Source organism: Pinus tabuliformis, chromosome 5_2 (assembly GCF_031772625.1).
Source record: "Pinus tabuliformis cultivar Carrire ecotype Pingquan chromosome 5_2, CPIR1, whole genome shotgun sequence".
Lineage (NCBI taxonomy): Eukaryota > Viridiplantae > Streptophyta > Pinopsida > Pinales > Pinaceae > Pinus > Pinus tabuliformis.
In genome coordinates, this window is record NC_142306.1 from 969,721,024 (window position 1) to 969,736,315 (window position 15,292).

At 37.5% G+C, this 15,292-nt stretch overlaps 1 protein-coding gene across 1 annotated transcript; it reads left to right on the plus strand.

Moving 5' to 3' along the window:
- The first annotated feature begins 14,099 nt into the window (after positions 1–14,099).
- LOC149162527 (uncharacterized) lies at positions 14,100–14,714 on the plus strand. Its single transcript, XM_089435206.1, has one exon. The coding sequence runs from the start codon at positions 14,100–14,102 to the stop codon at positions 14,712–14,714; it is 615 nt and encodes a 204-aa protein (XP_089291332.1).
- The last annotated feature ends 578 nt before the right edge of the window (positions 14,715–15,292 follow it).

Below are 15,292 nucleotides of genomic sequence, written 5' to 3' on the forward strand. Positions count from 1 at the left end.
AAAGCACAAACTAATGCACTTTCTTCTAGATCAATCATGCAAACTTATCAAAATGCAAATGCAAGATGCATGTATTTCTTTTCTTTTCCCTTAATGTTGATGTAGACAAAAGGAAACTGTTGTATAATTTTCGAATTCAATTTGAAGCGTAAACAAAAAAGTTTTGTCTAAAATGAAAAGACGCTTTACAAGCACTTTTTTCGACACTAAAATTATATGAATTCAAACCATAAGATGAAAAACAAACAAACTCAAACAGCCATGAACAGTAATAAAACTAGCTCTTAAGATCACAAAGACACTTTTACAGTTCAGGATCTAAGAGGTCACAGCTATACTGGTTTGCTTTTCACAATGGGAAACTGTAACTGAAACAAGAAATACTGAAAGAACAATCACAGTTTCATCACACAACTGAGGTGGAGTAATGTCAAGGAAAGTTGGTTTACAGCAAGTACAATGACAAGCAATCAGCAGCAAAACAACAGTGAAAACAGGGCTAAGACACAGTGGGAAACCTCAGGAAGACATAGCCTAACTGGATCAGCGCAGGCTCTGGCCTGTCAAATTGACTCTCAGCGCAGTTCCCGAAGGGAGTACCTGCGCTGGAATGCAGACTGCCTGTGGACAGCCTGCACTGAGACACGAGAGTTGCGTTTACAAGGATTTCCGGGTCATAAAAAGCTCAAAAATGCACTGTTTTTGCTTAAATAAAAAGCTATAGGTCAAGTACAAGCTAAGGGATGATCAAGAGGATGAAAAGCTATCACAAAGAGTACAAGAGTCTTTTGTAGATCAGATCTTCAAATCATGAATCTGCCCAGTAAATGAGCAAGAGTAGCAGCCCCTCTACTTCGCTTTTGATATAGTCAAAAGCTTTTCGATTTGGTACTCTTTGGTTCAGGAAATGAATAGCAAAGATACTACAAACACCAACAAGATACTAGGTTCCCCAGCGGAGTCGCCAGTTTGTTGTGGGGAAAAGTATCCGACTCGGATGACCCTATCCCTACTCTAAAGGTGACAGTCTTTAGCAACAACTGAAAGTAAAGCTTTGATATTTTCCTTTATGAAAGTACAGAGAGAAGGAAGAAAAGATTAACCAACCTGGTGTCTTTCGCTTTGTCGATCCTTATCCTCTCTCTTTGTCTCTTGCTCCCAGCTCCTTGCTCTCTTTGCCGGTCCAGCTACACACAGATCCTGCACAAACGAGAGAAGAAAACTACAAGATACATGTACTCATAACTGATGCATGGATTAGAGTGAATCAAATATACAAGTAAATACAATACATCAATGCAATACAAGTATATAGGAGAACATTCAAAGCTTTATTGATAAAAGTAACAGGGTTCTGAGAAGGTTACAACCATCAATGGCTCCAATCCAGCAGCACCTCCCCAGCAGCAAGAAGTCTCCTCTTCACCTCTATAAAAGCAATCACCCAATAGCTCTAACTGTAAACCAACAGCACCTCCTTGCTTTGCACAAAATTCCAGCCTCCTTAGACCTCATAGAAGAGCTCTATATATAGGAGATTTGGAGAAAGGATGAGTCAGCTTGAGACTGACCTAAAGCTGCCTTGTGTCCTCTCCCTCTTCAGTTAAACTTCAGTTCTTGAGTCCACTTGGAGATCCTTGCTTCCACATGGAGATCAAGTACCTCTTACTCATCATAGGGCGAATCCCTTGAACCAAGTGTCAGTTTGGAAGTTTCCTGGGCAGTTGACACCTTGCAGAATGACTGTGCCACTTGGCCAATCTCGCCCAACGCAGGTAGCCTTCATTAGTTTTGACTTTCAGCGCAGGTACAAGGAGGAGCAGTTGACATTCAGCGCAGATGCTCAGTGGAGCAGCTGACATGATCCAAAAATAGCCTGTTTTTGAGTGTTTTCAGGTGGAGAACTGATAGGAAGTGCTGTGGTTTGCTGACCTTGTTCCTCTAGGGGTAAGAACAACATGTTTAGGGACTTTGGATCCCTGTAATTATCGACATTTCATGCTCCATGCTGTGAGGCACAAAAATGTCTATAACACATCCTTATACCCAATAAAGATGAACTTTTCAGATTTACTATCCAACTTGGTTTGTTTCTCCTTTGGAACATGTACATATGCATCACATCCAAATACCCTTAGATGTGAAAGAGAGGGTTTCTTACCAGTCCATACCTCTTGTGGAGTTTTATCCTCCAATGCTGATGAAGGTGATTTGTTGACCAGGTAACATGCTGTCTCCACTGTCTCTGCCCAAAATTCCTGTCCTAACCTAGCACCATTGAGCATGCTTCTTGCCCTTTCCATCAACGTCTTGTTCATTCTTTTTGCAACTCCGTTTTGCTCAGGTGTATATGGAGTAGTCTTCTCCTGTGCTATACCACACTTCTTACAGAATTCTTCAAATTCCTTACTGCAAAACTCTCCACCGTTATCTGTCCTCAACACCTTTATCTTCTTCTCTATCTGGTTTTCCACTAGAGCCTTGAATTCTTTAAACCTGTCAAAGACTTCAAATTTCTTTTAAAGGAAATATATCCATGTATTCCTTGAGAAGTCATCTATAAATGATACATAGTACTCAAACTTACCTATTGATGGAACCTTCACAGGTCCAAACACATCACTATGCACAAGCTCTAATATATGTTTCATCTTCTTACCACTAGAGGGGAAACTCACCCGATTCTGCTTCCCATATACACAATTTTCATAGAAATCAAAATCCAGAGAGTTATTACTCATACCTTATACCATACCTTTACCATGAAGTATTCGAAGGCCTTTCTCTCCAATATGTCCAAGCCTTTGATGCCACCGCATGGTATTCTCTCCAGAGACCACTAGATTTTCTGCTCCACTTTCAGGAACCATAGAACTGTTGCACCCATCAACAACCGTGCTACCTTGCAGCTTGTACAGAGTTCCAATCCGAACTCCCCGCATCAATACTAGTGCTCCCCAAACCATCTTGCAGGTATCCTTCTTGAACATTGTTTTTACACCCGCATCATCCAACTTGCTTACAGAAATCAGATTTCTAGTCAATGCAGGAATATGCAGAATACTTGGAAGTGTTCTAACCCTTCCACCTTGCAACTTCAACTTTACTTTTCCGCGACCAACGATTCTAGCCTTCCTATCATCCCCTAAGAAGACATCAACACCATCCTATTTCTCATACTCACAGAACCACTCTCTATGGGGAGTGAAGTGAAAGGATGCACTTGAGTCAATCAATCATACCTCATGATCTACATGTGTACTTGAAGAAGCCAAGTACACATCCCCACCTTCATCTGAGGTGGTTTTTGCCTCTGCAGAAGGAGCATCATCACATCCATTTCCTTTATCAGGAGCTTTAGATTTAAAATCCCTTTTGTAGTGCCCTTCCTTTCCGCATTTCCAACACACCATCTTTACAGGTTTTCGTGGAGATTTAGATCTCCCTCTAGATTTAGATCTCCCACTCGATGACTTACTTTTGTTTCTGTTTTGGGACCGTCCTCATACGGACAAGGAATCACCATTTTGGCTCTCCATATTTTTCTGTCTCATCTCCATTGTCAGCAGGGATGAGACTATTTCATCGAATTGCAAGACAGTTGCATTGCTACCTATTGCAATAACTAGACTATCCCACAAATCTGGTAGAGAACACAACAAACTGATGCACTTATCTTCAACTGAAATTTTAATATCAACAGATGCTAACTGACTTACCACGGTATTAAATTCTTTCAGATGCTCTGTCACTGAGTCTCCATCTTTCATCCTTAAGTTATACAGCTTTTTCCACAGGAACAGTTTATTCACTAGAGACTTAGATTGGTAACTTGTCCCATAAAGCCTTCGTTGTAGCTTCCCCTGATACATTCAGCAATACTAAATCTGAGACACACAATCGTATTGTGCTCTTTGCCTTCCGATCCAACTTCCTCCATTCTTCATCGAACACTCCCATTGGTTTAGTACCTAGATCTACCACGATCCACTGATCTTTATCCATCAACAGATCCTCCATCTTAAGTTTCCACAACACAAAACTCTGCCCATTAAATTTCTTGATCTCTATCTTTCCATTGCTCGCCATCTTCTTTCACCACCAGAATCGATCTTGTAGATCTCCACTGAACAGGGTCTACCACAGGCCCGAGCGAAACCCCTAAGTAACAAAGGCATCCCCATGAAGCCAAAACAAATCTGATACCAAATATAGGTTTTAACCCCACACAGAAATTACCTGCATACGAATTCTAAAACACAGAAAGTAAACAATGCGAGAGCATAACACATAAAACACATATACACATAGGTTTTCCCCTAGATCCCAAAACTAGGACTACTAGCTTGATTTCTCATTATGTTCCTTTCAATAATATAATACATATTTATACATGCCAAAGCATCCAATACCATTGACCGAAAACCATCGCGTCCAATACCATGGACTGAAAACCATCGTGTCCAAAAACATGTGTGAAAATCATGCACAAAACCATAGGTGGGTCCACCCAACCTAACATAGGTTCCAAAACCAAAATTTTCTGGGGAGCTGCCCTAGACCCCATATAGTAGGGTTACCTGCACCCCTCAAACCCCCTGTGACCCCCCCGCTACGCAATCAACACAACAAAGGGGGGCCTCCGACCCCCCTCTAACCCCCCGGTGAACTATGTGGGCTAGTTGTGGAAAGAATATAACACAACCCAACATAAAGTGTTCACATCATTGGAGGGTTTTTTTTTTCTTAACATAAGTAAAAGCCAAAATATCCTCAACAATTCTCCAAGTGAATACCACAGGAAAATACCAGAGGAGATTTGAGAGCATAAGGAAGGAGGTAGAAGATGTTGTAGCATCCATTCAAACCATAGTGTCATTGGAAACTCCATAATGAGTGCCCCTTCTTTGTATTTGAATTTTGATAACTAAATAAAAGAGAGTAGAGAATAGGCGTCTCACCTTCTACCTAGGTTTTTCCTTGCATTAGATTACTTTGGAAACATCTTTTTTTCATTTTGTGGATGGTGTGTTCATTTTCTTATTCTTTCATTATTGTATTTCAATTATTTTCATAAATGTGAGCATTAAGCTAGTAATAGTAATATAGAATCTAAGAAAATAAATAAAAAATAATTTAAAAGATTTTAGAATATTGCAAGATCTATTGTGACAAACTATTCCAATGGAAGATCCACCAAACTTTATAGATCATGTTAGAGATACACAATAAGAGGACTTGAGCATTAGCTATACATCTTAATTTTTTAGGTCATTTTCCACAAACCATCATTCAATTGCAATTTTATTGAAACGAGTTAGTTGAAATATAATTTTCAGGTTAAGTGATTAATTAGGTTAACTTAACCTATCTAAATAGCTTGAAACTAGAGGTGGGATGATGAGATTTCCAATCCTTAAGTTTATCAATTAAGCCTACCTTCATTGTTGAACATTTATCTCCACTTATTATGAGATTACACTGATAGTAACTCGCCACACCATATGGGAAACCATGTTTAATTCTAGAATTTAGACAAAATGTGCAAAAAAATTAAAAATAAAATAAAATAAAATATTGAACAATGACACTCAAAACATTAATTCACAAATGATAATAACCCAAAATTATAATAAACAAACCGTCACAGAATAAAAAAAAACTCCACTCTTAGTGATGTTATTAATATACATCACACTATGCTCACAATCATGTTTAATATCCCTTTACATAACAATTAATTTTAGACTATAATTATATACTATGAAATCACTTTCTAACTAACTTATTTTAATAAAGATAAATTAAGTTACATTATAACCACCAAAACTCACACATACAAGTGAAAATGCATCATCACGTTAATCTAGTTATCTAGTTATCCCAAGTAGTGATTACAACTAGACAAACGTAGATTATGTAGAAGGTTAGTGCTTTAAACCAATTAAAGAGATTGCAAGAAAAAAGGAAATTCTCCCATGAGTTTCCATCATATACGTTATGGAAAAACTTGATTCTTCTGTTCATGACTTACATTTTCAAAAGTCTTACTTTTCTTCTCAACTAGTCTGCCACTTACTTTTGTGAAAGGATAGGTTCGTTGTGTGCATTCTAGAAAGCGTGTTCATAGAGATTCATTTTCTAGGTTGAGCTTTGATTTTGGGTTTATAAAACATTCACTTCATTCTTTGGCATGAGGCCCAAGAAATCGCACAGACTAAATGAATGAGCAAGTCAATATTATGCTCTCTCTTCTCTCGTCTGGGTTGATGATCATGGAGGGGTCTTGTTCACTGCAAGTTGGTGATTAAGTGGGGCCACCTTTGAAAAGTGTGGCACATTCACAAAAGTCATGAAGCGAGTAAAATATATGTGTATATACTACCTCTAATTCAAAAAAAACAAAGATTAGGCTCCAACAACATTATTTGAAAATAATACGTGATATGTAATGCTCATATTTCAAACAATATAATAATTATTTCTCATTAAAGTCTTCAGAAAATATGAGTGATCAATATAATATTCAATCCCAAAAATAATTCCAAGTCTTTTAAACAATATTCAATCCCAAAAATCTTGTACACTAATATTAATTCCAAGTCAAAATTTAAAAACTTTATTTGAAAATAATATATGATATGTAATGTTCATATTTCAAACAATATAATAATCATTTCTCATTGAATTCTTCAGAAAATACTAGTGATCAATATAATATTCAATCCCAAAAATAATTCCAAGACTTTTAAACAATACTCAATCCCAAAAATAATTCCAAGTCTTGTAAACAATACACTGCTTCAACAAATAGAAATGCTCATGTTGCTACTAATAGAACTCATGCGTTGAAGCAATCTTGTTCACCAATAGGTCTGAAGCATATTTCCTCTATGCAACCTTCTCTGACTCACTCTCGCACTGAACCAACCATCAATTAGCTCCAAAATGTAGATTATAACACATGTAGGGCAAAATGCACTTTTGGATTGGGATCAAAGGTGCACAAAGTTGACAAAATCAAGGCATTATCACCACTACTTGTGCACTATGTAGGTTTTAACCCAGTACATAAATTACCTGCATACGAATTCTAAAACACAGAAAATAAACAATGCGAGAGCATAACACACAAAACACATATACACAGAGATTTTCCCCTGGATCCCAAAACCGGGGCTACCAGCTTGATTTTTCATTACGTTCCTTTCAATGTTATAATACATATTTATACATGCCAAAGCATCCATACCATGGACCGAAAAACATCGCATCTAATACCATGGACCGAAAACCATCGCGTTCAATACCATGGACCGAAAACCATCGCATCCAAAAACATGTGCGAAAATCATGCACAAAAACATAGCTCGGTCCGCCCAACCTAACATAGGTTCGAAAACCAAAATTTTCTTGGGCGTTGCCCCGGACCCCATAGAGTATGGTTACCTGCACCCCTCAAACCCCCTGTGACCCCCCATTACGCAATCGATGCAACGAAGGGGGGCTTCCGCCCCACCCTATCCCCCCAGTTAACTACGTGGGCTAGTCGTGGAAAGTATATAACACAACCCAACATTCTCCCACTTGGTGTTTTCTTTCCACAGGGGCCACAAGAGATCTTAGTCATTTATCTAGCCCTGCAATGCCCATTATTTCTCTACACCAAGAGAACTTCTTAGAGCTCACATATTTTGTCAATGCATTTGCAGTATTCTTCAAAGTGTCCACCTTTACCAGCAACACCTTTCTGTCTTCTATCACATCCCTCACAAAGTGATACTGAACATCAATGTGCTTTGTCTTTGAATGATATGCAGGGTTCTTTTCCATACAGAGACTTCTTTAACTTGCATACTAGTTCTTTCTTACCCTTCATCGCAAAGCCTTCAGTTTGCTTCATGTAGATTTCCTCTTCCAGATCCCCGTGAAGAAATGTTGTCTTCACATCCATTTGTTCTACCTCAAAATCAAAAGCAGCAACAACAGATAAAAGTAATCTAATAGAGGTTACCTTGGCAACAGGAGAAAAAATATCACCAAAATCAATTCCCGGCACCTGGGAATAACCTTTTTCTACCAACTGAGCTTTATATTTCTCCGCCTTTCCTTCTACATTTTTCTTCTTCTTGAACACCCATTTGCTGCCAATGGGTTTCCTTCTAGCCAACAACTCCACCACATCCCAAACCTCATTTTTGTGCAAAGATGCCCTTTCATCAACCATGGCCTCTTTCCAGAGTTTTCCATCCTCTGAATCTACTACTTCCTTCATAGTTCTAGGATCACCATCAGTAATAGATAAAGAAAAATTTGAACAGAAAGCAGATGGACTATACGTTTATGGCTGCCTTCTTTCTCGAACTAATCTTATCACACCTGGAGTTTGTGGCTCTTCGTCTTCTGATTCCTCCTCTGCTGTAGAGTCTGATTCCTCCTCCTTTAGCTCAAACTCTATCTTCTCAGGTTCCTTTGGTTAGACTTCATGTTTAATAAAATCTTTCACCTCTCTGAACACCACATATCGACTGTAAACAACCCTCCTTGTTACTGGGTTCCAAAGCTTATAACCCTTTAAACCATCCTTATACCCAATAAAGATGCACTTTTCAGATTTACTATCCAACTTGGTTTGTTTCTCCTTTGGAACATGTACATATGTATCACATCCAAATACCCTCAGATGTGAAAGAGAGGGTTTCTTACTAGTCCACACCTTTTGTGGAGTTTCATCCTCCAATGCTGATGAAGGTGATCTGTTGACCAGGTAACATGCTGTCTCCACTACCTCTACCCAGAATTCCTGTCCTAACCCAACACCACTGAGCATGCTTCTTGCCCTTTCCATCAACGTCTTGTTCATTCTTTTTGCAACTCCGTTTTGCTCAGGTGTATATGGAGTAGTCTTCTCCTGTGCTATACCACACTTCTTACAGAATTCTTCAAATTCCTTACTGCAAAACTCTCCACCGTTATCTGTCCTCAACACCTTTATCTTCTTCTCTGTCTGGTTTTCCACCAGAGCTTTGCATTCTTTAAACCTGTCAAAGACTTCAGATTTCTTTTTAAGGAAATATATCCATGTATTCCTTGAGAAGCCATCTATAAATGATACATAGTACTCAAACTTACCCAGTGATGGAACCTTCACAGGTCCAAACACATCACTATGCATAAGCTCTAATATATGTTTCGCCCTCTTACCACTAGAGGGGAAACTCACCCGATTCTGCTTCCCATATACACAATTTTCACAGAAATCAAAATCCAGAGAGCTATTACTCATACCTTCTACCATACCTTTACCATGAAGTATTCGAAGGCCTTTCTCTCCAATATGTCCAAGCCTTTGATGCCACCGCATGGTATTCTCTCCAGAGACCACTCGATTTTCTGCTCCACTTTCAGGAACAATAGAACTGTTGCACCCATCAACAACCGTGCTACCTTGCAGCTTGTACAGAGTTCCAATCCAAACTCCCCGCGTCAATGCTAGTGCTCCTTGAACCATCTTGCAGGTATCCTTCTCGAACACTATTTTTACACCTGCATCATCCAACTTGCTTACAGAAATCAGATTTCTGGTCAATGCAGGAATATGCAGAATACCTGGAAGTGTTCTAACCCTTCCACCTTGCAACTTCAACTTTACTTTTCCGCGACCAACGATTCTAGCCTTCCTACCATCCCTTAAGAAGACATCACCACCATCCTATTTCTCATACTTGCAGAACCACTCTCTATGGGGAGTGAAGTGAAAGGATGCACGTGAGTCAATCAACCATACCTCATGATCTACATGTGTACTTGAAGAAGCCAAGTACACATCCCGACCTTCATCTGAGGTGGTTTTTGCATCTGCAGAAGGAGCATCATCAGATCCATTTCCTTTATCAGGAGCTTTAGATTTACAGGCCCTTTTGTGGTGCTCTTCCTTTCCGCATTTCTAGCACACCACCTTTACAGGTTTTCTTGGAGATTTAGATCTCCCTCTAGATTTAGATCTCCCACTCGATGACTTATTTTTGTTTCTGTTCTGGGACTGTCCTCATACAGACAAGGAATCACCATTCTGGCTCTCCATATTTTTCCGTCTCATCTCCTTCGTCAGCAAGGATGAGACTATTTCATCAAATTGCAAGACAGTTGCATTGCTATCTATTGCAATAACTAGACTATCCCACGAATCTCGTAGAGAACAAAACAAACTGATGCACTTATCTTCATCTGAAATTTTAATATCAACAGATGCTAACTGACTTACCATGGTATTAAATGCGTTCAGATGCTCTGTCACTGAGTCTCCATCTTTCATCCTCAAGTTATACAGCTTTTTCCACAGGAACAATTTATTCACCAGAGACTTAGATTGGTACAAAGTCCCTAACTTGTCCCACAAAGCCTTCGATGTAGCTTCCCTTGATACATTATGAATTTGAGACACACAATCGCATTGTGCTCTTTGCCTTCCGATCCAACTTCCTCCATTCTTCATTGGACACTCCTGTTGGTTTAGTAAAGATAAATTAAGTTAGATTATAACCACCAAAATTGACACATACAAGTGAAAATGCATCATCACGTTAATCTAGTTATCCCAAGTAGTGATTGCAACTAGATTATGTAGAAAGTTAGTGCTTTAAACCATTTAAAGAATTTACAAGAAAAAAAAGAAATTCTCCCCTTCGTTTCCATCACATATGTTATGGAAAAACTTGATTCTCCCCTTTATTTCCATCACATATGTTATGGAAAAACTTAATTCTTCTGTTCAGGACTTACATTTTCAAAAGTCTTACTTTTCTTACTTTTGTGAAAGGATAAGTTCGTTGTATGCATTCTAGAAAGTGTGTTCCTAGAGATTCATTTTCTAAGTTTAGCTTTGATTTTGCGTTGATAAAACATTCACTTCATTCTTCGGTGCGAGGCCCAAGAAATCGCACGGACTAAAAGGATAAGTAAGTTAATATTATGCTTTCTCTTCTCTCGTCTGGTTTACTGCAAGTTGGTGATTAAGTGGGGCCACCTTTGATTAAGTGGGGCCTGCCCAGGATAACTTTCACCAGTTACCGATTGTCCTAGTGTTAAAAAAAAAAAAAATAGTTACGTCTCTTTAAAATAAGAGACTCCATTGCGATTCGATTGCGCTTATGAGAGGTAAAGATTTTAAAATTCTATTATTTTCTTATTCCCGTTAAACTACGCAGGATAATAATAATAATTACGTCTCTTTAAAATAAGAGATTACATTGTGATTCGATTGCGCTTATGAGAGGTAAAGATTTAGAAAACTTCCATTATGTTCTTATGCCTATTACACTACGCGTGATAATAATAATTATGTCTCTTTCAAATAAGAGATTCCATTGTGATTCGATTGGCGCTTATGAGAGGTGAAGATTTCAATTTTGGTTCAACTTAACTTTAATGGTTGCGAAGGTTCGCAGGTTGAGGGTATAGAATTTAGGAGAGGTGTTTGATATTTTTGAATTTTTTTTTTTTTAATTATTAAAAATATTTAATATATTATAGGATAGGTGTGTTACAAAAAAAAATAAGTAGATGGAAGAGATTTTATTTTAACATAATATTAATAATAGTATTTCTAAATTAAAAGTTGAGATTTATTTTTAAAGTTGTTGATCTTTTTAATTAAATTTATTAATTAGAAAAAAGAAAACATATGAATAAGTGTCGTATGAAATGTGTAAGTATTTTTTGAATATATAGTATTGACTCATAACAAAGTCTATATTAAAATATTTTATAATAAAATGGAAATAAATCTATATAATTAAAAATATTTTTCCATATTATTTCAAATGTATATATATAATAATTCATTCTATTATTTATTAAAAATAATATTGTTTAATATAAAATTATAAAATATTATAAAGTGAAATATTTTATGTAACAAGTGTTTTTGATACTTAATACATGAATGTGTATCAATATTAGTTAATTTATATAACTACATAAATATAAAATAAAATGAATTTTAATAAAATAATTATTTAATTTTACATAATAAAGTCATCATCAAACATTGATGTTCCAACAATTATTACAAAAGAATCTTTTAGCAGAAGACAACGCGTTATTTTAATTGAGAGAAACAATTATTACAAAAGAATCTTTTAGCAGAAGACAACGCGTTATTTTAATTGAGAGGGCTTGATGGTGGGTCAATTACGCTTTAGAAATTGGTAAGAAGAACGAGGTATACTAATGATAATCACATCACATGTCTTCTAAAAGGGATTCCATTCCACGTGAATCGACACATCACATGTATCACGACAAGCATGATATGTTGGGATGTGATTTGATGGATAAGCACATCCATATTATATTTCACTTTACAAAAAGGAACGGAAAGATAGCATTTTCCATGGTGGGTCAATTACGCTTTGGAAATTGGTAAGAAGAAAGGTATACCCATGATAATCACATCTCTTTTAAAAGGGATTCCATTCCACGTGAAACGACATATCACGTGTATCACGACAAGCATGATATCCTTGGGTTGGGATTTCATGGATAAGCACATAAAAGTCGAGTATTGAATCACAGCTTCACAATTTGAGTAATTCCGGGTGTATTCCAAATGAATTGATGTTCACATTAAGTTTACCAAAAATTAAACTATAATATCTTTCTCTTTTATTTTTTCCTTACTTTCTTTCCTTATTTTGATTAATTAAATTTATTTAAGTCTTATTGTATAATGATGCTGGTAATCAATATGCCAGTAATAATATTGATGTATAATAATATATTTTGATTAATTAAATTTATTTAAGGCTTATTGTATAATGATGCTGGTCATCAATATGCCAGTAATAATATTGATGTACAACAATCTCCAGTAACACTGGTTTTACAGGTATTCGGGCATTAAATACAAACTTGGTCAGAAACACACACTGGTTTTACAGGTATTCGGCCGTTAAATACAAACTTGGTCAGACGCTACATAGTATCTATGCAGGATTTGATCGTTTCTTTAAACAATGATTCTTTAAAACTTATAATTTGAAAAATAATGGATATTTATTGGAATTGTTTTAAATATTTCATCGTTTATCAAAACAATGAACTTTAGACGTTGCTAAACTTATATATTTCTTGAAATTGTTGATGGCAACTACCACATACAATGTGAAGTACATACATTGTTAAAGCAACTCATAATGACGATATAAAATTCAATGTTATTAATGACGATATAAATGTTGAAATTTATGTTCAGGTCGTACCGATGTTTGAGCTGATTAAATATTAAATATAGTTTTTCATATCTTTTTTTAGAGAGAAAAATTTGTATAGTATTATATTGAGACAATATAAAGAGTACATATGAGATACAGCAAGAGCTAAACAACTAGCATTCTTGCGATCATATGGAACCAAAATCTTACAGATATAGGGCCATCACCATGAAGAATAGAAACATGGATATAGAAAATAGTCTGAGAAAATGCAAAAAACTAATTCAGATAAGAAGTTTCCCAGGCTCAAAACCCAACATAAAGTCTGAGTAACTGGAGCGCTCTGGAACTAGGGTTCAGGCTGGACAGATCTTGACTCAGAGCTGGAACCGCACAGATCCAGATTGGCTGCACTGTTTCGAAAGGGGCAAGCGCTGTCGGTTTGGATGGAAGCAAAGGGGTCCAGTGGGACCCCAACTTTCAAAGAGATCATCATGCAGAATTAGAGACAAAACCTGAAAGAAGGAGTCAGAATATCAGGGAGGGACAGCAATAAGCCAGGAACAAGGAGAAACAACCAATAGAATCTGACAAAACAGATAACACCTGAGGAATTAGAAACAAAGAGGTGCAGAATCGAACAAATACTAAAGACAAAACAGCCGCAATACCCAAATCTTCAAAGAACAAGGGAGAACAATCAGAAGAAGACAAAGAGCAAAAAGACAATGATGAGGGACAGCCGGAGAAGGAGGGGGAAACCAGCGCAAACCCCAACAAGAATCCCACAACTAACAAAGCTTGCAAGCCCAGAAAGAACGATAATCTAAGGGTAATAATCAATGACCCTAAAGATCCAGGCTTATAGGGAACATATGGCGGAACATGCCATTATCTGTAAATTTATCAGAAAGAACTCTGTGCCAATGGATAAGACAGCAATGGAAGCCGAGAGGGGATGTTCAGCTTCATCTGGGTGCAAAAGGTTTTTTCACGGTAGTGTTTTCTAATCTAGAAGATAAAGACCGAGTATTCGATGGTGGTCCATACTTTCTGTCTTCAGCGGGTCTGTACATGAGACCATGGAAGCCAAACTTTGTCCCAGAAAAGGAATCTTTCACTCGAGTCCCAGTCTGGATCAGACTTTTCTCCCTCCCGATTGACTACTGGGGCTTGAATGCGTTAAAACAAATTGGTGACAAGCTGGGAACCTTCATTAAGGCATCAGAGGCAACACTACAGAAAAGATATACCTCCTATGCCAGAATCTGTGTTGAAATGGATGTCTCTAGCACGCTGCACGAAGGATTATGGCTAGAATACAGGGATGAGGAATACTTTCAGGCCATAGACTATGAGCAGATACCCTTTCGTTTTCACAAATGCCACGAGCATGGGCATCTAATAAGAGACTGCCCGATGAACAAGAAGGAGGCAGAAACTGAAACAGTGCAAGACAACAAAGATAAAGACTCATTCATTAAACCAAAAAACAGATAAAGAGCCAACAGAAGAAGAGCTTACAAAGGCAACACAAACAGAAACAACTTCAACAACTCTTTCGGTGTCCTAGACCTTGAAACGGATTCAGAGGATAAGCACAAAACATCAACTGAGGACGCAGGGCATGAAGGAAAGGAAGAACCAACAAGGAAAGAAACTGAGGAAGGAGATTTCAACAATGAAATCCAAATGCAAGAGAGAACTGAAGAAATGGAAGAAGAAACAGATATGCTAACCAGTGAAGGAGGGAGTGAGGATCTAGAGCTGGAAGAGGCCCTAACTTATGAAGGACTAAACCTCCCTGCTATTGCTGAAAGCTGGAGGACTCAAGGAATTGAAACAGCGCCGGATGAGGAAATCAAGAAGGTTAATGATTTATTCATAGCACGGCAAAAAGCTGAACTAGAAAAACAAAATAGGAAGTTAGGAATAGTCAAAGGCAGCAGCCTATATACCAAGAGCCTTCTGGGAAGAACCTCAGGTTCGAAGCAGAAACGACGCAGGGGCCGCAAAACAAGTGGAGAAGCACTGCAGGAGCTGGGTGAGATGCTATGTAACGCAGGAAAGATGAAGGT

Excerpts from the sequence above, each read along its gene's own strand:
- LOC149162527 (XM_089435206.1), top strand. The coding sequence starts at position 14,100 with ATGCCATTATCTGTAAATTTATCAGAAAGAACTCTGTGCCAATGGATA.